Source organism: Amphibalanus amphitrite, unplaced genomic scaffold (assembly GCF_019059575.1).
Source record: "Amphibalanus amphitrite isolate SeventyFive unplaced genomic scaffold, NRLGWU_Aamphi_draft 000679F_arrow, whole genome shotgun sequence".
Classification (NCBI taxonomy): Eukaryota; Metazoa; Arthropoda; class Thecostraca; order Balanomorpha; family Balanidae; genus Amphibalanus; species Amphibalanus amphitrite.
The window spans coordinates 54,827-79,803 of record NW_024882173.1 but is presented as its reverse complement, the minus strand read 5'-3'; the positions used below and the strand labels follow the sequence as shown (position 1 = coordinate 79,803).

The following is a 24,977-nucleotide window of genomic DNA, read 5'->3' as shown; positions in this document are numbered from 1 at the left end:
GCTTCCCTGCATTTACATCCCGCTTGTAAATGTTGGCTCACGTAGCAAAGCATATTCGAACGAAAACAAGTCACTTGGTTTTATTCAAGGTCGAATATGGCCGTATACGGAAACATTTATACGGCTTTCTGTAAATAACACCGATATTCACATGCATGGAAGTGGCCAATTAGAAAATATTTCATGCAACTAAACGTTCGGTACGAATTCGCCGCTTAACAAAATAAGCTGCACTGTAGCCCCGGTAAAAATATTCCCTTACAAACATCCACGTTTAAAGATGTATTTGAATCACAACAACCAAGAAGGCAAGCGACGTCGAATATGAAAATGAATATCTAAGTTAAAACTGGTCAGTAACAATATCAATCCGTCCAAGCGCAAGCTGCAACACAAATCCGGTCGATTGTGTGGCAAAGGTTTCGCTAGAGCCGTCGCTGTCCCCTGGCCAGTATTATGCCATAAGCGCCGCGGCTCACATCATTTCTGCGTCGCCTGAGAAGACCGTCCCGCCTTGAGCAACCGACCCGCATTCGCCTGTCCGGCCGACCATCCCCGGTGATCGCTCCCGCGGCCGGCAGGCAGTGTCCGTATCACAGGCGGCGTCACCGACCACTAGCCCAGGGCGGGGCGACAGGCAACTGACCGCAGCACACACATACACACGCGCAGACGCACAGCGGCGCCTCGCTACAGCCGGCTCCCACCGGCGGTAAGTAGTTAGTATCGTAGGTTAATCTGAAACTGGTGATGGATACCTATAGTAGGTGTGCCTTGCTAAGGCAGATAATATAGTCTGATGAGAAATACGGAAATATACAACAAAGCAATCAGACTACTACAGCACAAAACTGTAAGCCACACAGGACATATCTAATGACGTAACAACAGCGTTGAACGCGTTTCAATTTTTCGAGACAATCATAAATCTAATTACCAGAGCGACTTTCATAAAATAAAGGCTGTATACCTATATTAGGTGCAAAGATCTCTGGAAAACAAAAGAGCCCACACATGATAGATGTAAGATATCTGCACATCATTTGTAAGTAAGGCTGCCGCCACAGCCAGTCGCACTCAGATCAGTCACCAGGCGGCCCCATTTGGCTGATCCTCTCCTGCCAGTATAGCCGCCGCGTAACGCTGCACCCCGCCGGCAGACGCATCACAACATCACAGGCACGTGAATGCCACACCAAAAACGCAAGGTGTCAAAACAAAACTACCGGCACGTTCCGGACTGCGCAGCCAGTGAACCCAATTCCTGCCTTGAAAACAACTCACGATTAGACTAACGCGCTTCCGGCAGTCGTCAGTGGTACCTAGTTGCGGTGGTATCAAAAGTTGACCCGCACGGCTTGGCTGGGCCTTCGGCCGACTGCCATTGTTTCAGGAGGGACGTTTAGCACCCCGCATATTATCTCCAAAACTCAGCATTGCAGCGAGATGCGCAAAGAACGTTGGAAAGGTCTCGTCTCACCGAGATAAACATTAAAAACACTACTTTTAATAAAATTTGACTTTTGAGAACACGCACTGGCAGATCCAAAGAACGGGCACTGTGGGCATATGGACATCATCATTGTCCGATATGGATGAAAATTTGCAGTTTTCCTATATAACTTTTGTGGAAACGAATGTACCTAATTTCTTTACAATTAGGGCTGTCGTGATCGCAGTGTTGATTATACCACCAAATTTGACCAGTTACTGACTGAAAAGTGAAGACATTTAAGGAGATGTTTCAGACTTGATGCAAACTCGATTTCGGAGGACAAAAATAATAATTTTAGCAAACCGACAGCCATCTGAGAATCAGTAATAACTGAGAAAATTTTAGACAAAATCAAGCGAAATCCATAACAATGCGAAATTTATGTAGAAATTACGGGAAGATTCACGTTAATCGCTGAATATGTTGAAGTTACAGGAAGATTCAAGTTCATCGCTCCATTCTAGAGTTATGACGAATTATCTGTATGGAGAGGCCAATCACCCTCATTTATTGGAGAAGTGGGAGAGGGGGATAATATAACTAATGTACCGATGGCGGATCGTGACCACACTTTAATCTAAAATTCAGGAGTGGGTGTCACGCTTGCACTATTTCCCTATGCGGGGCATGGAGACTTACCACGCGCCCGGCCGCCCACCTCACTCCCTGAACACCAGTGTCTGCGAGGCGACGGCTGGTCCGACGAGCCGCAGGTACTGGCCCATCTCCTGCTGGTCGCTGGCGCCGCGCAGCTGCTGGTAGCGCCGGTAGCGCATCGGCTGTCCGTCGTACAGCACCAGCGCCGCGCTCAGGTCGGGCGCCGGCAGCGGCGGCCCGGCCGGCGCGAACCGGGAGTACTTGTGTTTGTCGAGCAGCGGCTCGCAGGCGGACAGAGGGTGCCAGGTGTACGTCTCCGGGCAGAGCAGGTCGGACGGGCCGAGCCGGCCCTTGTAGCGCATCTTGGGGCACGTGTGGATGTAGTATCCCATGTAGTAGTAGCGCAGCTCTGGTCGGCTGCGCTGCAGCTGGCGAGTCAGCTCGAGCTCCCTGGTCGGAGATGGCGTGTCACCGGGCGGCAGCGATCGGGCGACGGGGCGAGGCAGGGCAGGAAACAGCAGCGGGGGAATGATATGGAGGAAGGCGGGGGAAGGTTAGGAATGTATTGGAGGGGTGATGTTAACGAAGAGACAGGAAGAAGGGAGAGAGGTGGAAGCGGGATCAAGAGAAACAGCTTCACAGGTACGCGGGAGGACATAAATGCCAAATAGGTGGAAAAATTAACCCTCGCATGTGTAGGGGGGGGGGGTCGGATGGACCCCCCCCATGGTTTTTCGCGAATAACTCGCGTAAAAAGCGGCCGATCGCGACGAAACTTTCAGTACCCTCACATTCATCAATTTTACACCAACCCTGAAAATTTCATGACCCTGACCCAAATGACCTTTGACCTGTGACCTCTTTTCCGAAACCATGTTTGGCCGGAATCGCGATTCTGCGTATGTCGGCTCGCATTAGCCGCGCGTTTGCAAGCTTTTCGTGGTTTCAAACGTTCAAACATGTGATTTGATGTTGCTTCCATGCATAAGGGTGGGTGTCAAGGTCACCTGAAGGTCAGGTCAGGTCATTGACCTTTGGTGACCTCGGGTGACCTCGGTTCACTTTTTCGAGCTGTACATGTTTCTAGGCTAGTTTTTGGAGCTGAATTCGAATTTAGCAACCATTTGAACATTTACGAAGTAGTTTTGGTGCCTTCGTAACATGTTACGAAGCTGTCAGAGGCGGTTGACACGTACTACGAATACCCGTCACGACGCCTACTGGTTGACCTGACCTGACCTGACCCGACCTGGTCTAAATTAAAGACATCATCTGTGATCAAAACTAACACGATATTCGTGATCAGCACCCCGAAAAACCCCTTAGAAGCCACACTTTACGACTTTCTAACAGGACAAGGTGGAACAGGCCACGGAGGATGAGGGAAAACACCTTAAATAATATAAAAAAGGTTGACAAGAAAGTGACAAAGGGACAATCTATGGGCATGATTTGGAAGACATTTTTTCATGAAAGCGAATGCATCAAGAGGGGCGCACGCCTGTGTCATGCAGCTCACAATATCATTAATGTGCAAAGACTACCACAGAGCTACTTTCCAAGCTACTGGGACTACATCAGCAGCAGATTATTGTAAATATTTTCAAAGCAGCCAAATACAAAGATAAAAGAATGGTAAGAAAAAGCGAGGAAGTTTTCCGAAAGTAAAGTGATCAAATACCTCTGCTGTGCGAGTAGCTACTCAAAGGTTTTCACAGACTGTCGCCGTCGCCGGCCTTACCTGAGGCTGCTGTACGTTCCCAGCGAGAGGAAGCCGAAGCGGGGCAGGTAGTAGAAGTACTTGGACGATACGCAGGAGGGCAGCACGTCCAGGACTCCGACGGCGATCAGCTCCCCGTCCAGCCAGTACTGGTGGTGGTAGGCGCCGTACGGTGGTGCCCCCTGAGCAGGCGGATACCGCGGTCAGTCAGGCCGGGCAGATAGGCGCTCACTTATACTAAACAGTGGCAGAGCCAAGCGCCACGAGACCACAGCTGCTGCACACGCATCCGGCATCACCATTTATCGTATAGCCGATGTCCTAGTTTGTTCAGATTCAAGGACAGCTTGGACAGCGTTACCGCTCGTCTGACACATCGCTAGTGTAAATAATCATCACCCACCGCGATAACAAAGCCCCACCCGCTTCGTCCAACCAACCACCATATTTTTTTAGATGTACGGGCAGTCGCCGTGCCTCCAAAACAGCCACATAATCACCGTACCTTGAGCGGGGTGGCGCAGAGGAAGCGCTCGAAAGTGCGCATGCAGCACTTGTCCTCGGTGTCCCCGTGGACGGCCATCTGGTACTGCTTGTACACCTGGTAGCTGGCCGCCTTGGTGGAGGCGAACTCGCGGTTGGACGGGGCCGTGGACACCAGCCGCAGCTGGCGAGAGCGGCGAGCACAGAGGTCAGCCGACGAGGAATGAAGGAGAAATCAAAAAGACATATTTATTCACTTCTCGCTGGCAACAAGCTTGTCATATGCCTGACGCTCATCAACTGCAACTTACGCAAACGAAAGCTAGTCGATTATAATAATCGATTATAATCGACTAGCTGGCGTAAAACAGCAGCTAGTCGATTATAATAATCGACAGCAACTCTCTGGCATCAACAGTAATACGACACTCACGCTCTACAAGCAACAACAGTCAACATCGATAACACACTAAAGTAAACTAGTAACAGTCTTATGATGGCTCAGAACAATTTATCATCATAAGATGATTGCAAGCAACACAAAAAACTTCAATCCCTGACGACAAAGATGAGCTAATGTTCCCCTACGTTCAGCGTCCCCTTTAATTTCAGCGCTGCGTCCTCCCACCTCCAGCGTGTGTTTGGCGTCCTCGGGCGGTTTGAGCAGCTCCTCCAGCGGAGTGGGCGCGCCGCCGCCGCCCGCGCCGGCGGCCGGCAGCGGCGCGTCACCGTGCTTCTTCCGCCAGCGCTCCCGGCGCAGGGCCTTCTGCTTCTTACAGGGCGGCCGGGATGGATCCATGCCCTCGCCTGCCGCCGACACCGGCCCCAGTCAGCACTCCATATGACTAGAAATATGCTCAAAATAGCTAAAAAAAAGACACAACCATTCAGTCTTAGTCACCTACGCAATGTAAGCATCTTGCAGCTAATTATCTGCAGCTTGCGTAACATTTAGCACAATAATGTAGCCAAGTTGGAACGGCACGGCACAGTGCAGCGTGATCTATCTATGCGGCGCGTGCGAACTCCACGAGTCTGACACCGACCTGGCTGGACCGACGTCTGCGACGCCGATGACGCAGGCCGCTCCGATGACTTGGTGGTGGCTGTCGTCTGCCCAGCCGACTCGCCGGTTTCTGAGGACGTCATGTCCGACAGCCCCTCTGCTTTCGTCCGGGGTGAATCTGTGCGGCAGAGCAAACAAAGTCAGGTCACTGCCGGCAGCATCCTATTTAAATGAATTAACCCTCGCCGGCCGAGGGGGGGGGGCGGGTGCCGCCCCCCCCCCCCCCCCATAGGGTTTTTTCGCGATAGCTCCGAACACCCTGGCGATAGAGAGCTGAAACTTGGCATACCTGACCTTTGATCCAAGCCGCATCTTTTGACACCAACCGCATTTTTGGGTCAGGTCAGGTCACTGACCTATGACGTCATAAGTGAACCTCTGCACGGTCTTCAGATGTCGCAACTTCGCAACGCCCTCACTGCCAGAGGAGATGTCACAGGGAAATGAAACTTGCAGGATCTAGTATCCATTATGAGTCTCACAACTTGTATATCTCGGATTTTTCCTAAAAGTCATATGAGGTCAGGTCATTTTCGTGACCTCACCATTATAAGTCAATGGGGAAAAATGAAAACTGCTATTCTGGCGCCGGGAACGATCTCCAACTATCTCAAGCACACAGAATCGTGATTTGATGCACTCCTTGCAAGGTTAGATGCGTCACTTTTGCATTGTTGACCTTGCGTGACGTCATTTATGACGTCATCAAGGTCATATTAGTTTTTCGTCAATAACTCTTGATCAAATTGAGCTAGCGAGTCGAGAAAGCCACCAATGGACTCAGGAAGACCTGCCGAATCGAATGATATGCAAGATGACCTCTTTCGACCAACTTCGTGACCTGGGGGTGCTGACCTGACCTTGACCTGAGGTCAACTCCCAAAGTTGACCTGACCCGGACAAAAAGTATATCATTCGACGCGCCTGAGCGAGGCGAACACGATGCTGCCAAAATCGCGGCTCTGCGGCCGTTTTTTTGCGAAGTTATTCACCAAAAACTGAACCGTACCCTGGGGCACTTGACCTGACCTCAGAGGTCACCGGTTGACCTAGGACCTTAAAATCGGGTACCAATCTCTGCGTCTCGTAACGGCGCACACGCTCGTTTTTTCCGCGACGCGCTAGCTCCACCAGGGGCGAAACGGCGAGGGGGGTCGTACCCCCCCCCCCCCCCTCGGCCGGCGCGTATGTAGAAAACCAATAGGTCCGGCGAGGGTTAAATAGGTACGTGATTTCGGCTCACTACGAAGCGTGTGATCGGTCTTAAATTACAAGTTGACCTGCGACCGGTCACTGACCTGTCAGGTCGCCGTTGAGCAGCGCAGCGCCCTGGGGCAGGTCGCCACTGGCCCTGGACGCCATCTTCTCCAGTGTTTCGGCATCAATTTCCAGGTCGACATGACCGTGCTCCACACTGCCATCTGGCGAGAAAATATCCAGTCACAACGTTCCGCAGCCGTGTAACCGCGGAAAACAACGGCAAACAGCTCTAGCTAGGCGTTCAACCAATGACTGGGACATTCATGAAAGCAATGGGTTTAATGTTAATAGATACAGTTACGTGCAATTTCCTGAAAACTACCTGCAACATATTTAATAGAGATAATTAGCCATTTATTCTATCATCATCGAAATTCAATCCTACAATATCGAGAAAAGGCGAAAATTTCAAAAGATGATATTATGGGATTCAAGTAATTGATGAAATTATTCGGTGGTGACAAGGGCCTTGGGAATAGCCTTTAGTTGTTTTATTCTAAGTAAAAGGATAAATATCGTTAAAAATCGGTAAGCAACCCGTGAAACACTCTTCTTACCCATAGTATCGTCGCCAGCTGACATCTCTTGTTGATTTAGCTTGGCGCTGCCGTTGCGAAGAAAACTGCGCATTCGTTTGGCAATCTTTTTCTGAGACTTGGTCAGCCTAACCCCAAGAGCATCACATCTGGTGAAAAAAAAAAAAAAAACACGTATTATTTTTCAAGACATTGTTTATTGTTCAGAGGATAGGCACAAAATGTTTCATTTATTCAGATATTTTGCGTACTCGTGGTACTTTCAGAAGTGAACTCCGGTGACTTCACCGGTGACTTCCGCACTTTGTCCATGAGGAAACCACGCGTACCGAAACATCTGAATAAATCTAACATTTTGTACCCATCTATCCTCTTGAACAACTCCGAAAAAAAATATTCAACATTAATTTCGCATCCCGAGGAAAGTTTTTTTTTATAACGACAATCAAGTCATGCCTTAATTTTCCAGCCATAGGAAACGTGTAAAGCATCATCCAAAGGACTTGGTGATGATGACACACCAATAACAGCATTTGGGGGAACTGATGCATTATCACACTTTTATAGTTTGATACAACATGTATGACTATGATGCCTGAAGATGAATCGCTAAATATTCGGCCACTAGACCGCCCATATACTCTGTCTCTTACCGCACGATAGTTCCCCAAGAATACATCGATATTCAAATAAACATTGCACATGAAATAAATCCTACAAATACACAAGCTTACTGGCAGTACCAGCACAATGTCTGCCATTCCGCCGAGTCACCGACTCCTGACCTAATGGTGTAGGGCGGACAGCAGATCTCGTGCATGACCGGCTTGTAGCAGTAACAGCCGCTGCGCCTCCAGCCGCGGTCCAGCAGTGCCTGGTACTCCTGCACATCGAGCGCGTGCGCCCACATACCTGAACCGGGACACGCGGGGCCATCGGTCAACGCGCCACAACTCACCGGTCACAGAATATGCAGATATGATCGCTTGATCGTTACGGCTCAAAATAAGGTCGGTTTTATTTGAGCATCCGCGATCTCGACATAGCTGGCTGCAAACTCTAGCAGTCCATCTGATACAATGGACTACGCACACTTCATTCATTTTAATGTTCACTGAATCTCAAGTCGACTGTCCCAGCTCGACCTTACTCCATACGTGGCGTGTTTAGCATCAGATTCGACTAGACTGACATCGTAAGTCTGTTTGCTTTGCATTCCCTTACAACCTCACTCGATCGCGACCAATTTTACACGTCCATGTAGCTTCAGTTGGGACGAATTGAAATGGAATGTTTTGTTGACAGCCACGCCTAGCAAACTCCCTAACGATACGAGATGACGCATGGCTCTGACCTGTTTACCAAGAACATCTTTTGAGAAGTGCGTATCAGCGTTTCCTAGCTCTCCGTTACTTGCGCAATTGAAACATTAGGATCGCGAGGGGCTTGGGATCGCGCAGGGAACGCATGCCTTGCAGTTCCGTCCGCACGATAGATATCAATGTCAGCATCAGGCATAGATTAGAGTCCAGCAGAAGAGAACAAAGAAGCAAATTTGGAGCGGGGCTAAAATGACCACAATGTCCTGAATTATACAGAAAACCATGACGTAATCTGACTTAGTGAAGTCTCGAGTCCTAGGCCCCATTAAAGATGTATTCCTACACCATTTACACCTTTGGAAATGTTGTTCATCTGATTGCCTTTCATAGTATTATGCATTGCTTCTTAGTTTTTCTGGTTGGTGATTTTCTCTACAGCCAGTAACCCAGCTTACCTTGAGCTATAAATCCTTTTTTAGACTTGCAGTAGCCACACTGGTGTCCTGGGCTGTCAGGAAACAGCTGGACAATCGAATAATTACGAGACATTGTAGCAAGCCTATGTCATTTGTCTTGATTGAGGCATAATCTGTGAAGAAAATGTGGTCACTAAAGGGAGACAATATTCCACCAATTCAACCTCAATACTTCATGAAATAAATTTTGATGTATGTAAACCATACCATAGATACAGGTACAGCCAATCTACTCAAAGGAGCATGAAAATAATTTAGCATTGGTAGCAGCAGTAGCAGTTAACCACATGACACATAAATGAGCTTGGCCTCGTAAGACTTGACTCCAGGTGAACGGGAGCTAGGAAAGCACAAGGGTTGACAGTACTGACACTCTTTTTACCTCTAACCATAAAATCACAAATTTGATTATAACCTTTTCATAAACAAAATTTCATCAACATGCAGCATTGTGGCAAGGATATATGCAGGGAAGAATTATGAGTCAGGGTAGGTTTTGATGAGAAAGGTATCAAGTGCTGCTATACTAGAGGCAAATTTTCTGGAAAAAATGACCAGCGACCATCCAAACAAAAAGCACATGTCACAAATAACAATATAAAGGAAGGCATTTTCAGCAAACTCTGTTCATAAAGGGTCCAACCGTCCCTAAGAGGATATATTTGAAATTCCTATGAGGCATTATTCCCCATCCTTCTGCATCAACTCCCTCAATAATTCTACCAAACACATTCTGTCATGAGTGTCCCATTCCCAACACATACCAATAACCCTGGACTGTGTACATGTTATTGTGTAACCTAACATTGCTTGCTTGTTTGCATGTTACCTATGCAATGTGCGCATACAGCAATGAATGAGATAGCAGCACCTTCAAAGCTTTCATTTTATCCGTAATCCGACCCATCAGACATAAAAATCTCACAAATACCAGAAAAAGAGTATGTCAATTTTCTGACAAACATCAAAAGCAGATGAAGGGTAAGCAGATGGTAAGTTTAAGTATGCAGGTCAGTAGTTGGGTAAACCTGAATGATCTGAATATTCTGCCAGCCTGCACCTCATCAGTCTCCTATTCGGTCCATCCAATACCTAGCTCAGTTGGGTAGCTAGGCTACAGCACTGGGCTCACAGTAGTAAGACCTTGGGTGTGAGCTGTGAGCCCTTGTGGTGCTCAATATAGACCAGGCCGTACGTAGGATTCTTTTATATTGTTTTATGATTCTTTCATAAGATTCTTGATGAAAAAGTATGATTTCTACGTCTAATGCTATTTCATAAATGTTTTTTTCAACTCCAGAAGTGTTCACACTTCACACCAAGACATCAGCAGGCCTATGCCTCGTATAGACTTCTGAAGGTGATTGGCTGTGGTCAGTGGTGGGTGGGAGCTGAAGGCCACAGGAGCTAGCTATGCCATCCAAAGGCAAAAAATGCAGAGCCTATTTTTAAGGGATTTTGACTGGGGGGGGGGCAACCTGGAAAATTGTCTTAAATAATCCATTAACCCTCGCCCGTATTGGTGTTTTCTAGCTGCGAACGTATGGGGGGGGGGGTCCGTTGGACCCTCCCCCTTTGCCGTTTCGCCCCTGATCGAGCTAGAGCTTCGCGGAAAAAACGACCGTGTTGCCCGTGATGAAAGGAAGCCGATGATACCCAATTTTAAGGTCCTAGGTCATCGGTTGACCTTCCAGGTCAGGTCAATGACCCAAAAGTCGGGAAAATCGGGACCTGTTAGAGCGTCGTAAAGGGTGGCTATGTTTTTTTCGGGGTGCTGGTCACGAATATCATGTTAGTTATGATCATAGATGATGTCGTCATGCATTTAGGCCAGGTCGGGTCAGGTCGGGTCAAGTCAACCAGTAAGGGTTTTGCCGGGTATTCGTAGTAGGTGGCAACCGCCTCTGACAGCTTTGTAACATGTTACGAAGGCACCAAAACTACTTCGTAAACGACCAAATGGTTGCTAAATTCGAATTCAGCTCCAAAACTAGCCTAGACACATAAAAAACTCGAAAATGTGAACCGAGGTCATCAAAGGTAAATCACCTGACCTGACCTTCCAGTGACCTTGACACCCACCCTAATGCATGGGAGCAGCATCATATCCCATGTTTGAACGTTTGAAACCACGAAAAGACTGCAAACGCGCGGCTAATGCGAGGCGACATACGCCGAATCGCGATCCCGAGCGCTGTTCGGCGGCCGGCTAGCGCGCTAGCCCACGCACACATACGTGCACGTTGCCCCGGCAACGGGCTATTGACCAATGAGAAGCGCACTACGGGGGGCACAGGTATATGAAAAATCGCAGTGACGTTGCACTTTCCTGGCTTCTCATTGGTCAATAGCCCGTTGCCGGGGCAACCAGCACGTGTGTGAGCGCCGGTAAGAGTACTAGCCGGCCGCTGATCAGGGCCCCGGCCAAACATGGTGCCATGGTGCTAGGCCGCCGGTGCATCTGAAAGAACAGCTGTGGTGCCCCTACCAAGCCTGAAGTTCCAACGACAGGCCCGTGGTGTCCCTGACAGGCCCATGATGCCCTTGCGAGGCCGGTGGTGTCCCTGCTAGGCCGGTGGTGCCTCTGCTAGGCCGCTGGTGCCCCTGGGCCCTGACAGGACTGTGGTGCTCCTGACAAGCCTGGAGTGTCCCTGACAGGCACGTGGTGCCACTAACAGGCCCAAGGTGTTCCTGCGAGGCCGGTGGTGCCCCTGGCAGGCCTGTGGTGTCCCTGGGCCCCAAGGGGGCGGGGGATCATGACCCATATGACCCACCCCTGGATCCACCACTGGTCATTACTTGCAGACTGACTCATTTGACATCCATTGCAAAACACGTCACAGTGGTAACTGGTACCTATGTTTGTCACCCTGTTCCTTTATGCCCATTTTTATAGTGGGCAACTCTTGATGACTGGGGGGGGGGGGGGTGGTCAATTCTGTTGAGTGCGGGGGCATTTGCCCCCCCCCCCCAGTCAACATGTTAAAATAGGCCCTGCAAAAATGATTTTGATAGGTCAGAGGTAAATGTGTCAGGCCAGAGGTCACTCAAACATATCCATTAATTTTGTCCTTGCATGGCAGACCAGTCTGAGTCATGCCAGTTGAATGGGAAAGGGTAGACCCTGTCCAGATTTAAAGGGCAACTTATGCTTTGGCATTTCCTTTTTTACTGCCTGGAATTGCAAGATCAGATGGCAGGGGTCAGGACCTGAGCATTGAGCAGCAAACACTACTTGGTGTCAGCTCTTGCTCTGTCAATCTGCCCCAGCCCCAAACAGTTGAGCTAAATCAAAAAGAAATAACAATAAGGCTGCATGATCAGGATGGTCAGTTAGTGACTTACCAGGGAAATAAGCCAAAACTAGAGCACTCTATTTAATGATCCTGCTCCATATTGAAGAGACATCCCTAAAAGAGTGATCATTGATCAGCCCTTATGCAGCAAGGCAACACTTCCCTGACCAGTGAATGGTATCAACAGAAAGAGAATTTGTCAAGTATTAGCATACACCAGTAAAAATAAAATGAAAATGTTTCTCAAGCAAAGAAATCAATCCTAAACATAGGCTAAATATTGATCCTACTTTGACATCAGCATTACAAATAGATCCCCCAATCACCTGATAAGCTAAACATATTGATGATCCTACTCCTCAGACAGAAATATTTTCTCACAATTGAATTTTGTAATTATTTATAAAACAAAAGATTGCGCAACAGAAAAATGATGAATTTATAGTTAGATGAAGAGCATGTACAAAAATTAATGATCATGGTATGGTAACTTAATCTGTATTGTCTAGTTGATTTACATATCCTCATAGTTTGGAGTCATATTTCAGCATGTTCTACAGGGAGTTGAGCATTATTTCAGGACCAATCTTTTCCTTGCTCATTTGTCCATCAATCATGACATTTTCAGGGTTGAGCAACTAGTTCTCAGGCGGTCAAAGGGTTTTCGTGAGAAGGGTACAAAAAACGGCGTCATTTTTAGATCCTTTATACAGGACCCTGTGGGAGGTAGTCCTGTCACAGGACCATAAAATAGAGTGCTGTAATTTTAGCTTATTTCCCTAGTAAATCAACAATTGTAGTGTTTCGTGAGACATAACAAATTCAGTTGGGGAAACTATGAGGTGAAGATCACAAAATGGATTGGTCAATAAATAGACTTTTGATGACCACTTATGGACATAAATGCAGCCCTCACTACTACGGGTGAAAAACTGTATACTGTGCCAGTACTTGTGGTATCGCGTCCACTTATCGGAGAGAAAAGGCTTCCATTTTCCACTAGGAATTAACGTGATTAGATTAAATTCCACAAATTCACTCAAAAATGTTGATAGGAAAACAGCTTTTCTGCAGGTTCTGGGTGTCACAATCAGCTGGCCATTCCATAAATGGTTCGGTGTTTTGAAAAAAAAATTGTTCAAAGTCTAAATTTAATTACAATAAAAGATATTTAATTCTAAAATCATAATTTAACCAAAATTGGAAAAACCATAAACTAAATAATAAAAATAATGAATTTTAAAACCACGGTGCTGCTTACATTTTATTGCACGTGTTGCAATCCACCATATTTGCCAATCACTGTTTGACCTTGTATTGTAACTCTGCAATTTAGAGCCGTCAGTGCATTGTGCAACGTGTGAACGTAGGCCTTGTGTGGTTAAAAAACATTATTATGCCTTATTTTTTCATTTGAATGCTAGAATGCATGGAAAAGATGAGGTTTTCTGATTTTAAGATCATATATGGTCATCGCCCCGCCCACTCCAGCCGTTAATTGGCTGATCAAATTTTAGTTTGGCGCCTCATGGTTTCCCCAACTGAATTCCTTGACAAAGCTGGAGGCAGGGCTGAGAATAAGCCTACAATTATCCTGGTTGCATTTTGAACCACTTTTTAAGTAAGGCACCTAGGTACTTATTAAATTAAAAAGCATTATTTTATCAGAACAAAAGATGAAAATACTATGAGAATGAGAAAGCTGTCACTCAAAATGATTGCCATGAGTGTTGAGACATGAATTTGAATTGTTTATGTCTAGGCCTCAGCCTTTGCCTGCGCTTTGCATGCACAAAGAGAAGAGAATGAGCCAGGTAGGTCTTTTACCCTTCCAATAACAAACCCAATCACATTAAAAATGAAAATTTCCATCACTTATCATTATCAACAATTAAAGGGACCCTCCCACCTTCAAAAAAGTTAATGAATTGGCATAAAAGTGATGTAGCGTGAATCACAAAGAGCGAAAATGAACATCTACCAAATTTTACCGGAAAATATTCACCCGTTTTCGAGATATAAGACTTTTATTTTTGTTTACTTTTTGGGAACTCCGCTGTTTCTATGACGTCACATAAAGGTTTTCTTTACGTCGGCATTTGGAAGCAATAGTTTGGTATCAAAGTGCGACAAATATTGCGCGAATGATGCGTTTATCTTATCAAGGTCAATATATGATGACCAATAAAGGATTCCAGGACAATTCTTCTTATGGCATTTCTTCGTATCGCAATTCTTCGTCTGCAAATCTTCGTCAGGGCATTTATTCGTATCGCATTACTTTGTCTCGCATCAGGGTATATGAAAATCGGCTCGCATTTCTTCTTCAACGCAAATATATGCAAGAGTAAGCATTGAGGGACAAATAAATGCACCGACGAAGATTTGTAGACGAAGAAATGCGGACGAAAAAATGTGCTACGAAGAAATGTCATGCGAGGATTCGTTCGGGTACCATGACATTTATGTGATTTCAAAGTCAAGGTTCACAGCTGATCTGCTAAATCAAGCCAAGAATCCAAACTATCAAAAAACTATAAATATTTGTTTGTCACAGAGGTCTCAAGCAATATAAGGTTGACATATGTTGAATCAAAAATCTACTGCCACAGCTCACATCTCCTGCCTTAGTTTATCATTGTTGTTTTAACTTGCTTTCAAGAGAAACAGAAGCCAGTGAGTTCAAATGGATATAAAAGCAAGATCAAGATGAAACAGGGATTATTGCTGTTAAAGTAGTTTGGCCATGATACAACAAGCACATAAATCATTAGCCAAATCAAAAACTGGTTGGTTTGTCAAGATGTTTGTTGTCTGTCGTCTGTCGAGCTGCTATGAACACTGAACGCTCTCACTCTTACTTTTAAAGAGAGCAGTTTAAGTTGAATGGTAGTGAGCTGTAATTAGACAAAGCAGCTATTCAGTGCTCACATCAAGCCAGGCTAGGAAATGGCATCAACTGTGGTGGGAGGAAGCAGGTTCGGCAGCCCTATGTTGTAAACTTCTGTTGTGTCTTGTGTTTGATCAACTGATGTTTTCTGCAGTGATAGTAGCAGGTAACTGCATGCTTGTCAAATTATGTGAATAAACGAATTCATAACATTGCATTTTTCTCTCCATGCAAGGAACAAGTAAGATGTTGTAGAAAATGTATTAGAGGGCTGCATTGCTGATTTTGCACTTTATCAGAGCTTTATTTAGAATTGCTTTCCTGAAAGCTACACACAGGCCACAGCACTGAAATTCACAATGTCATAGCTTTTGGCAGAAAAAAAGACTTACCTAGGTAAAATTGGCTGAAAGTATGGCAGAGCAGGTCTTGATGCGTATGCCCATCCGTGTGCTTGCCGAAGCCGAACTGACTGCAACACATTAACTCTGACCCACCATAGTGGCTGGCATATCCTGAACTTTCACCACTCTAAACAAGACAACTTTCAGCCCTCAGCATTGTATTAAAATAAAACACTGTACATGACACTCAAAATTTGTTTCAGTGCCATCCACAGACAACATCAGTCGCCATTCACCAGGCCAGTAAAAACAGAATAGATAATAGCCTCAAACCCATGTAGTCAGAGTTACTAGATCTGCACCTCAAAACAAAATCCAGGTGACATTCACCACGCCAGTAAAAAAACAGGTACTTAGGTAACGTAACAGCTTCAAATCTGGTAACATGTTGGTCGGACTTTACACTACCATATTTACATGGAATAATATGATACCAAACAATAGTGCAACCATTCTGGACAACAAAAGTGTATGATAAAATTAATTTAGAATACTTTGGCAGCATGATTTACGAGCACAGGCAGATGTTACCTACCAGCCTTCTCAATGCTCGTAAAACCAACATTGTAGTTTTGATTTTACCTTACATGATAACACACTTGGCTGCAATGACACATTTAATTTAATACTGTGAAAAGACCAGTTATAACCACTTCACAAGCACAATTGCACCTCATGCCGACATCCTTTTCCAAAGACAGTCAGCAGCGTCTTTCGTCAAAACTGGAAGATCAATCCCCTTTCAACTGTTAACATCAAAAATATTTCTTCATGGTGTGATCTCCATATGAAAGCCTTGCAGGAAAAGAATTAATGTCAATTGTCAGCTCTTCAAATTTCTTTGGACTTTAACTTGCAGTACCATATCCAGTTTGCTTTGATATTTTGTTTTTTATTCCATGTTAAAGTTCAACACCAAGCTCCAGATATAGCAGGCAGCTTGATCATCTTCGGCCTTGGTATAATATATATGGCCTTGGGTATAATATCAGTCCAAGTTCCAGTGGTGGGTATCTTCTAATATTCAAATTAAAATGAAAAGCAACAGGCTTTCTCAACGCCCGCGCCGACGGCGTATATATCTTTACCGAGCGAAAAAAACAAACATTCAAGTTTTTTGGCGCTTTTGTTTCAATTGTGGTGGTTCTATTCGAAGGCCCATACAGATGGTGTTTGCGCAAAATTTCTAACGGAAAATCACCGACTATTTAGTGTCGACAGCTGCATATTAACTTTTTGAACACGCCTACATCACTGCTTGTTTGTTGGCTGTCCGTGGTATTGGGCTGTGTTGTTGGGGCTGTGTTGCTGTATATGTGTGTCGCTGGGTGATTGTGATAATATTTTGATGATTAACCTTTTTATTCAGCGGTAGAGACCCACAAGTTGACTCCATTATAAGTATTGTCTCTTTATCATGAAACAGACTCCGAAACCTTGGCATGAATGCTCTCAGGCTCTCAAGAGAATGTTGAAATTCAGGTCTCAAAAGATTAAAATTACAATAATGAAATGTTTCACCTACCTTCCAAGCCATAAACACTCATACTGGTACTGGATGGAACTTAAAATAAAAAACGGGTGGATAATTAGGGGCTTGTAGCACCCCCTGGGATTTTCCACCAATGAAGCACCTATATGCTGCGGAGACCAGGGCCCTGTTTCACCGTTGATAGCAGCACGCTACTATCAAATTGCGCGAGCTGACGTAATGTTATGAGGTCACACTAATGACGTTTCGTGTAATCCGTGAGCTGCGTTTGGAACAGAGTTGCTGTTTCGTTGAATGCGATGTGTTTGATCGCACGGCCGTGATGCTGTTGGCAGCAATATTTGATGACATCACACAGATTGACGGCGGCATGGTTTGCTGATGTTTCCATGGAAATCCAATTTGACACGTGTGATAGCAGCATGCTGCTATCACCGGTGAAACAGGGCCCAGAACAGCATGGTCTGTGTTGCACATATTGATGCTGAAGCTATACCTATGAAATGTCTTTCAGATAACCTACCGAGTGTTCACATTCATCACAAATGCAGTCATTCTCCGGTATATCACATCTGATGTCCTGGGCATCATCAATGTCAGGTATGCACCCTTTACTTTTTTCCTATCATGCATCAGTGATGCATCCAATGTCTGAGTTCCTAAGTAGAACATATGCTATTTTCTCACCAGAACTGTAGTGTGTACTCCATAAGAAAAATGCTAATTTTTGGTATGTTTCTAGTTGAACAGAGTTTGTTCTTATTTTCTAGTTATTGTAGGTATAAAATGAAGTAATATACGGTTATCTTCATAAGCAATAGGTACATCGCTCCGGTCCGGAAATCAGTTTAACTTGAAATGGTCACAGCTGTTGGGAGAAGCTGCATATCGGCAGTTCCCAGCAAGAACATCCCAAGTGTCAAATTTTCGAAACTGTGATTTTCATAACCATTCGACTCAGCTCCACGAGCTGAGTCGAATGGTATAGAAATCTCAATTTCAAAAATTTGACACTTAGGATGTGCTTGCTGGGAACTGTCGATATAGGTACACTCGGGGGCAGAATGATGTTCCACCACTCCCTACCCATCGGGCGATCCCATGGCTCAGCACTGGCTGATGTCAGTGTTGCCTGCCCTCAGCACTGCTCAGCACTGCATGCCAGTGCCAGTGCTGCTAGTGCTGCCACTGGCAGCAGCCAGTGCTGAGCCATGGGAGCTCGATGGGTAGGGAGTCGTGGAACATCAATCTGCCCCCGAGTGTACCTACTTCAAAAACAGGTGTTGTTGTGGAATGTGGACTGTGGAGGCAGTCAATGGGTAGCAGCTAATCGGCACAGTTCTGTTGAGTAGTAGTGGTTTTAAAAGGTCATTGCCTCGATAAATGACGTTTATTTCTTCAGATGTGGGGATCGTCATAGGCACATAAGTATGTAATGTTTTATTGCCAGTGAATTGAGTGTATTACAAAAGAGCAGTGTTGTAATTGCCTCTGACTGACGCCCCGCTCCCCTGTTAGCGTGTATGTATGTATGTATGTATGTATGTATTGACGATCAAGAGCAATCCACAATCGGCGTGGCGATTACACTCCGAGTCCGAGCTGGTTGAAGATAACACAAGAAATACCTATACAAGAAAACGCACACACTTACGGATACGAAAATGCACAACGCGAACGCCGAACACGCACATACTTGGTGTAACCCGCACGAAGCCGCGTTCATAACTATACACACAGACTCGTTTGCCTTTCATAGTCCAAGAGTCATGAGGCTAGCTACTATGGCTACTCTGGCTAGGCCCGTGTCAGCGGCGGTGTCGGCGGCGCTGGCCGGCCTCTGGCTGCACGCGCTCAGCCAGCCGGCGCCCGAGGTGACCTCAGAGTACCGTCTGGGCGTGTGGGTCACCGCGGCCATGGTCGTACTGGAGACGGCCGCCCAGCCGCTGGTCATCCTGGCGCAGGCCATGCTCTTTGTCAAATTGAAGGTGAATGACGGCGGTGGGGTGACGCAGAGGAGAGGAACAGGGTGTCAGGGGAAAATATTTTAGGCGCTTCGGTTCCCCGATGACTCTGCTATATCAGTGAAATTATATCCGAAGCTCAAATCGCCTGCTGTGACAGTCGTTTGCGTATCGTCGATCGTTCACACCGCGTTGAAGTACTGTATTCTCCCTACCTTGCTGGCATATGTGGATTATCTCTGACTCTCTTATCGTCTTCTCGCCCCTCCCCATCTCCTCTCACCACTCTCTCACCCACCCGCTCTCCCTCTCTCCCAAGGTGGTAGCCGACATGGTCAGTCTGTGCAGTCGGGTGGCGCTCAAAGCCTGACTGATCGCCCTGTACCCGTCCCACGCCATCTGGGCCTACTGTGTGGGCCACGCGGTCAGCTCCGCTCTCCTCGTGGTCATCTATTACGGCACCCTGCTGCTGCTCTGGCACGTCCGCTCACCGGATAACTGTCTACCGGTGAAGTCGGCGAGCGAGCTGGGACCCAGACTGGTGCCGGGACAGGTGAGGCCAGTGAACTATTTGTAAAGGGGCGGGGTTTCAAATGTAGTCAAGCGTTTTCGCGGTCATAGTGGTTTCTTTTGGCCAAGTCGTCGCATTCTTCGTTTCATTTAGCTAGAACTTTAGGTCTAAGGCCTCTTAGGTTGCAGTCAAACGGTATTAAGACCTACCTGTGTTACAGACAGCTCACGGCAGCGCTGGATCGAGTATCCTTAGAAATAGAGCCAAAGTTGTGCTGCCACGTTTTCCCAGCAACCGCGTCTGCCTCTAACATTTCCTGTCGCGACGGTGGCGATGTGACCCTTGCTGCCATCTCTCTTCACTGATCAGTAATGCCTCTCCTCCCCTCCTCGTCAGCCGGCGCTGGACCGTGACCAGCTGGCCCTCACCTGGAGCTTCTTCAAACAAGGCCTGCTGAAGCAGTTGCTGACGGAGGGCGAGCGCTACCTGATGACCGCCTTCCACCTGCTCGACTTCTCCGAGCAGGGCCTGTACGACGTGGTGGCCAACCTGGGCAGCCTGGCGGCTCGCTTCCTCTTTCAGCCAGTCGAGGAGAACGCCTACGTCTACTTCTCGCGCACAGTGGAACGGGGAAAGGTAGGTGGCAACGTGGCTGATTGTGTGGTAGGAGGTGTTTGATGTTAGTTTTTTGTGTTATTTTTTTTTTTACTGAGGAGTAGTGGCATTTGGTGAAAATATCAGTAACGTTGACCACAGTGTGTCGATGCCCGGTGAGGCGCCGAAAAAGCTGTAAGCACACACTCCTCTGATATTAGCCAATTATACTCGTAGCTACTCTTCATCTCCGCTATAAGTCCTTACTGCCAGTCGTTGTGATCTTCATCTTGGTGTCTTTTTTGTCATTCGGTTTGTTTTGTTGCCCAGCTTCTATCCTTCTGGCCATCTCTCCCCTTCTCGCCAGTCACTGGAAGGGGACAGTTTGGCACCTCTCCTCCAGCCGGTGCCTGACAGCTCCCTCCCCCTCCAGCCGGTGTCTGCGGTGGCGGGCCGGGTGCTACACGACCTACTCCGCGCTATGAGTCTGACCCTACCCCCTCTCCCTGCAGCCGGTGTCTGCCGCGGCGGGCCGGGTTCTGCACGACCTGCTGCGCGCCATGAGCCTGCTCGGTCTGGTTGCCGTCACGTTCGGCTGGAGCTACTCCCACCTGCTGCTGCGGCTGTACGGAGGCGCCCTGCTGACCGCCGGTCCGGCCGTCAGTCTGCTGCGCGCCCAGTGCGCCTACGTGCTCCTACTGGCGGTGAACGGAGTGCTGGAGTGCTACACGTTCGCGGTGATGCGCCAGGAACAGATCAATGGGTAAGTGCCGTGGAGGGTTTATGGAAAGCAGTCGGGAAATGGTCGGTGGCTTAGTAAGGAGTGAGGTAAATTAGTCGGTAGAGGCTGAGCGGATTAGGAAATGACGTTCTCATGTTGGTTTTTGTTGTTAGACTGCCTTTTGCGGCTAAAGGCGAAGTGGAAAGGCTGGCCAGTCGTGTCGATAAAGTGAAGCTAGGAACGTTACTATCGGGCGCTTTGACAGGTGTTGTGGCGTTTTCCGGTGTTTCAGGTATAACCGGAAGATGGTGCTGCTATCTGTGATATTCGTCATCTCGACAGGGATCTTTACTAGGCTATTCGGCGGGGTTGGATTTATCCTCGCCAACTGCGTCAATATGCTGACCAGGATATACGTTTGGTGAGTTTTTGTGTTTTTGAATAGATTTGATTTGTCCTAATTGGTCTAATTATTTACATCATTATCCAATCTGTCATGGATAGTCAATATCACGCTTTATTCGCCGATCTCGATATACTTGGATCTCGTTACTTCACCCGTCTATCGACTGATACGAATGTCTGCTGTCCCCAATAGTGTCCTGTACCCCTCTCAATTATCATCCCGTCCCCTCCCCGTATGCTGCTGGTTCCCGATACAGTGTCCCGTGCCACTCTCAACCATCATGTCTTCGTCCCATTTTCTGCTGCTGCTGCCCGCTCGCCCCGTCCAGTGTGTTGCTGGCGCTTGATGCAGTGTCCCGTACCCCTTTCACCCTGTCCCCACCCCGTGTGTCGCTGATGCCCGATACAGTGTCCCGTACCTCTCTCACCCTGTCCCCGCCCCGTGTGTCGCCAGTTACCGGTTCGTGGCCGGCCTGCCGCTGGAGCCGGCGGTGTCCGTGCCGCCGCTGCTCGGTCTCCGCCCGCCGGCCGCCGTGGCTGCCGCGCTGGTGACCGCCGGCCTGCTCGCAGCCGGCTCCGAGAGCTGGCTGTACCCCAGCTCCGCCGCCGCCCATGTGGCTGTGGGCGCGCTCTGTGGGGCCGCCGTGGTGGCCGCGGCGGTGTACAGCGAGCCCCGCCTCCTCCAGGCGGTCAGGGAGCGGGTCGGGGATAAACTGAAGCGCAGCTAGCGGGGAGTGCTACTCACATGGTCACGCAGGGAATAGGGGTTGTTTTGTTGTGATATTTATGTGCATTTTGGGTTGAATATACACCGTGCCTGTCAGTAGAGTGGATCTATCAATTTTAAGACTGGTGCGACTGCAGGGGGCGTTGTGGCTATCGCCCATTTGAGAGCCGGACAGTGCTTGAAAGCAACTTCCTACCGATGAATTTTGGCATTCAGATCCTAATCTATATTACTATTTGAGGAGGGTGCGTCTGTCCGTTACCGAGGTCCCGACTTGGTGGTGCTTTGCGTGGACTACAGGCCAGACCGTTGCACCTAGCGCGCTGAAATTTGCACAACTTATAGATCAAGGATGCGCGACGTGCCTTTGAGGGGTCTCAGCTCGATCGGATTGATAGGGAGCGCGAGGCGCGTGCTCAAAAAGTGCAAATTCGCGTCATAGACTTTACATGTATAAATCGGCGTGCGAAATCGGGCGAAAACGGCTAATTTTGGCCGACACGGGTCCAGTTCCCGTGCAATATCTTGGTGACCAGGGGTCCGACCGGCACGGGGAAAACAGCATCGTGTACAGAATTGAACGGGCTATCGAATGGTGTGCGGTGCAGGGGATGGCACGCGCCACGTGCACCGGGGAGGGCACTTTTATTTGGAAAATTGACGTTTTGGACGGATTTGGGAATTTATATTATTTTCAGGTGACCGTCAGACGGAGCGAGTTGAATCAACTCCTATTTGCAAGAGAAAGGTACCGCCTCTCATATAAAAATTGTGAAAAGCTGATTGATCCAAATCAAGGTGGTGCAAATCACAGGAGAAAATGGTGTTTGTCAATTTTGTGCCACTTTATTAATCACACGGGGTTTGCTGCATAACCTGATACCTTTGGCAATTGAATATGGTACCATTGGATAGAGCATTCAATTCTGTCCAATATTCACTCTTCATTTTTGCATGATTAGCAACAGTATCCTTAAAAATGTAAATGTTCCAAACCATTACATCGTCATTTTTAGCGAAATTCATCGATGGCCCTCAAAAGACTTCACGCCAGTTTTCGAATCATCCTAAAGTAGAACGCATGGTAATACGACACGGGCACCTCGATGCGATGTATCTTTTTTATTACAAAATGCTTGGCCGTCAAAAAGCAATCGAAGGAAATGGATACCAACCAAATCGACACAGACCAACCCAATACCCACGGGTCAAACATAACCCTTCTTCGCGTTGCGGAGCACGCGGGTAACCCTAGTTATAGCCATTTGTGATGAACGATGGCGATGCAGAGGACGGCAGGGGAGGTGTGGGGATGGCACCTCCCTGGAGCTTATGGTAATTGCGGAAGCCCATTACCGTTTACCACCACTGCACAGCCAAAGTGGTAAGACCGGAGAGACGCGATCAGGTCGGATTGCCAGTTGTCGATTCCTCTATCGTTGTAGAGGTCGCTTGCAAAGTGAGATGACTGCTTTTCGTAGAGGGCGGTAAAATCGTGGCCGGTTAGCATCTGGTGGGGCTTGTAGGCTAATGATGGGCACGACCGGGTGCTGTATGCTATATGTGGTGACAGCGGCGTTCCTGAGCGTGGGGTGTATCTCTTGCTCTGAAGTCCAGAAGTCCTTATCGTTCTTGTGCATTCACTTTGTCAGTGCCTGATGTCAGTGTCAGTGTTTGTCAGTGTTTCATTCTGTAGCAGACATGCAGTCATATTTGGTTAAATAAAACCTTGCAGTCTGAGGCAGTCTTTTCATTACAGTACCTCATTACAGCGTCTCATTCATTACAGTTCAATATTTAGAAATGCAAGACATTACACATTAGGGCCGATCGGGCATAGAAATACAAAACAACAGTATACGCTCGCTGGCTATTATTCTGAGACTCAGCATTGAACCTGCCATCACTACAATACAGGAGGCGACAGGTGTAGAGGTGATGTCATACTCATTTATCAAGTTCTGCTGACTTGACCCACAAGTTGACTCCATTATAAATATTGTCTCTTTATCATGAAACAGACTCAGAAACCTTGGCATGAATGCTCTCAGGCTCTCAAGAGAATGTTGAAATTCAGGTCTCAAAAGATTAAAATTACAATAATGAAATGTTTCACCTACCTTCCATTGCCAAAAACACCCATACTGATACTGGTACTGGATGGAACTTAAAATAAAAAACAGGGGTGGATAATTAGGGGTTTGTAGCACCCCCTGGGTCCTGGGATTTTCAGAATTCTCCACCGCCGAATAAAAAGGTTAATCATCAAAATATTATCACAATCACCCAGCAACACACGGTATATACAGCAACACAGCCCAATACCACAGACAGCCAATAAACAAGCAGTGATGGAGGCGTGTTCAAAAAGTTAATATGCAGCTGTCGACACTAAATAGTCGGTGATTTTCCGTTAGAAATTTTGCGCAAACACCACCTGTATAAGCCTTCGAACAAAACAACCACAATTGAAACAAAAGCGCCAAAAAACTGGAATGTTTGTTTTTTTCGCTCGGGAAAGATATATACGCGCGCCGACGACGGATTTCACGTTGATAAAGAAGGGAGCTCAAGGTCAGCAAAATTCGGGTTCAAGGAATGGCGGGCGTTGAAATGACTGCTGACGTCATCAAAAAACCGCTAATGGTTAAGAGATAGGGACTAAGCTGGTCCCACCCTGCAAGTAAAGGGAAGAAATTTCTTGAACACCATAAAGCTGCGGGGTTTGCGACCAGGATAAATGGTGGTTTCTGAGCCTGGCCGCAAACTTGGCTATCTCAACTCAAAACTAATGTTAAGGTGGGATGGTCCCTTTAACCGACCAAATCAATCAAGTCACATTATGGTGGTGTTCGGCTCTCGCACTTCATCGGTGTCTTGCAAGCTCGCCCGCGTTTCTCGGTATCTCATTGGCGGAATTCACGTGGGTTACGCTGTTCACCAATAAGAGATCGAGAAACGTCAGCATTCAACCTCCATATATGGAAAACCGGTAGCACATAGATGAAAATGTCGACG

The 24,977-nt window shown here is 47.2% G+C and overlaps 2 protein-coding genes across 10 annotated transcripts; one reads left to right on the top strand and one right to left on the bottom strand.

Moving 5' to 3' along the window:
* Nucleotides 1-269: 269 nt before the first annotated feature.
* On the bottom strand, nucleotides 270-24,977 carry LOC122364486 (arginyl-tRNA--protein transferase 1-like). Of its 6 annotated transcripts, none has more exons than XM_043334892.1 (10): nucleotides 24,933-24,977; nucleotides 8,935-9,068; nucleotides 7,943-8,069; nucleotides 7,179-7,306; nucleotides 6,660-6,782; nucleotides 5,342-5,479; nucleotides 4,924-5,102; nucleotides 4,318-4,479; nucleotides 3,834-3,994; nucleotides 270-2,542 (listed from the first exon to the last, which is right to left on the bottom strand). In XM_043334892.1, the coding sequence occupies exons 2-10, from the start codon at nucleotides 9,026-9,028 to the stop codon at nucleotides 2,155-2,157; spliced, it is 1,500 nt and encodes a 499-aa protein (XP_043190827.1). In that variant the 5' UTR covers nucleotides 9,029-9,068; nucleotides 24,933-24,977; the 3' UTR covers nucleotides 270-2,154. The 6 variants fall into 6 exon arrangements, with proteins under 6 accessions (XP_043190827.1, XP_043190821.1, XP_043190823.1 ...); XM_043334886.1 differs by lacking the exon at nucleotides 24,933-24,977 and adding an exon at nucleotides 24,799-24,876; XM_043334888.1 differs by lacking the exon at nucleotides 24,933-24,977 and adding an exon at nucleotides 24,782-24,867.
* LOC122364489 (protein RFT1 homolog) lies at nucleotides 16,685-22,055 on the top strand. Of its 4 annotated transcripts, XM_043334901.1 has the most exons (8): nucleotides 17,016-17,027; nucleotides 18,556-18,558; nucleotides 18,839-19,025; nucleotides 19,321-19,554; nucleotides 19,909-20,148; nucleotides 20,619-20,869; nucleotides 21,120-21,248; nucleotides 21,687-22,055. In XM_043334901.1, the coding sequence occupies exons 5-8, from the start codon at nucleotides 20,002-20,004 to the stop codon at nucleotides 21,958-21,960; spliced, it is 801 nt and encodes a 266-aa protein (XP_043190836.1). In that variant the 5' UTR covers nucleotides 17,016-17,027; nucleotides 18,556-18,558; nucleotides 18,839-19,025; nucleotides 19,321-19,554; nucleotides 19,909-20,001; the 3' UTR covers nucleotides 21,961-22,055. The 4 variants fall into 4 exon arrangements, with proteins under 4 accessions (XP_043190837.1, XP_043190834.1, XP_043190836.1 ...); XM_043334902.1 differs by lacking the exons at nucleotides 17,016-17,027; nucleotides 18,556-18,558; nucleotides 18,839-19,025 and adding exons at nucleotides 16,685-16,816; nucleotides 17,552-17,637; XM_043334900.1 differs by lacking the exon at nucleotides 17,016-17,027 and having other exon boundaries at nucleotides 18,342-18,558.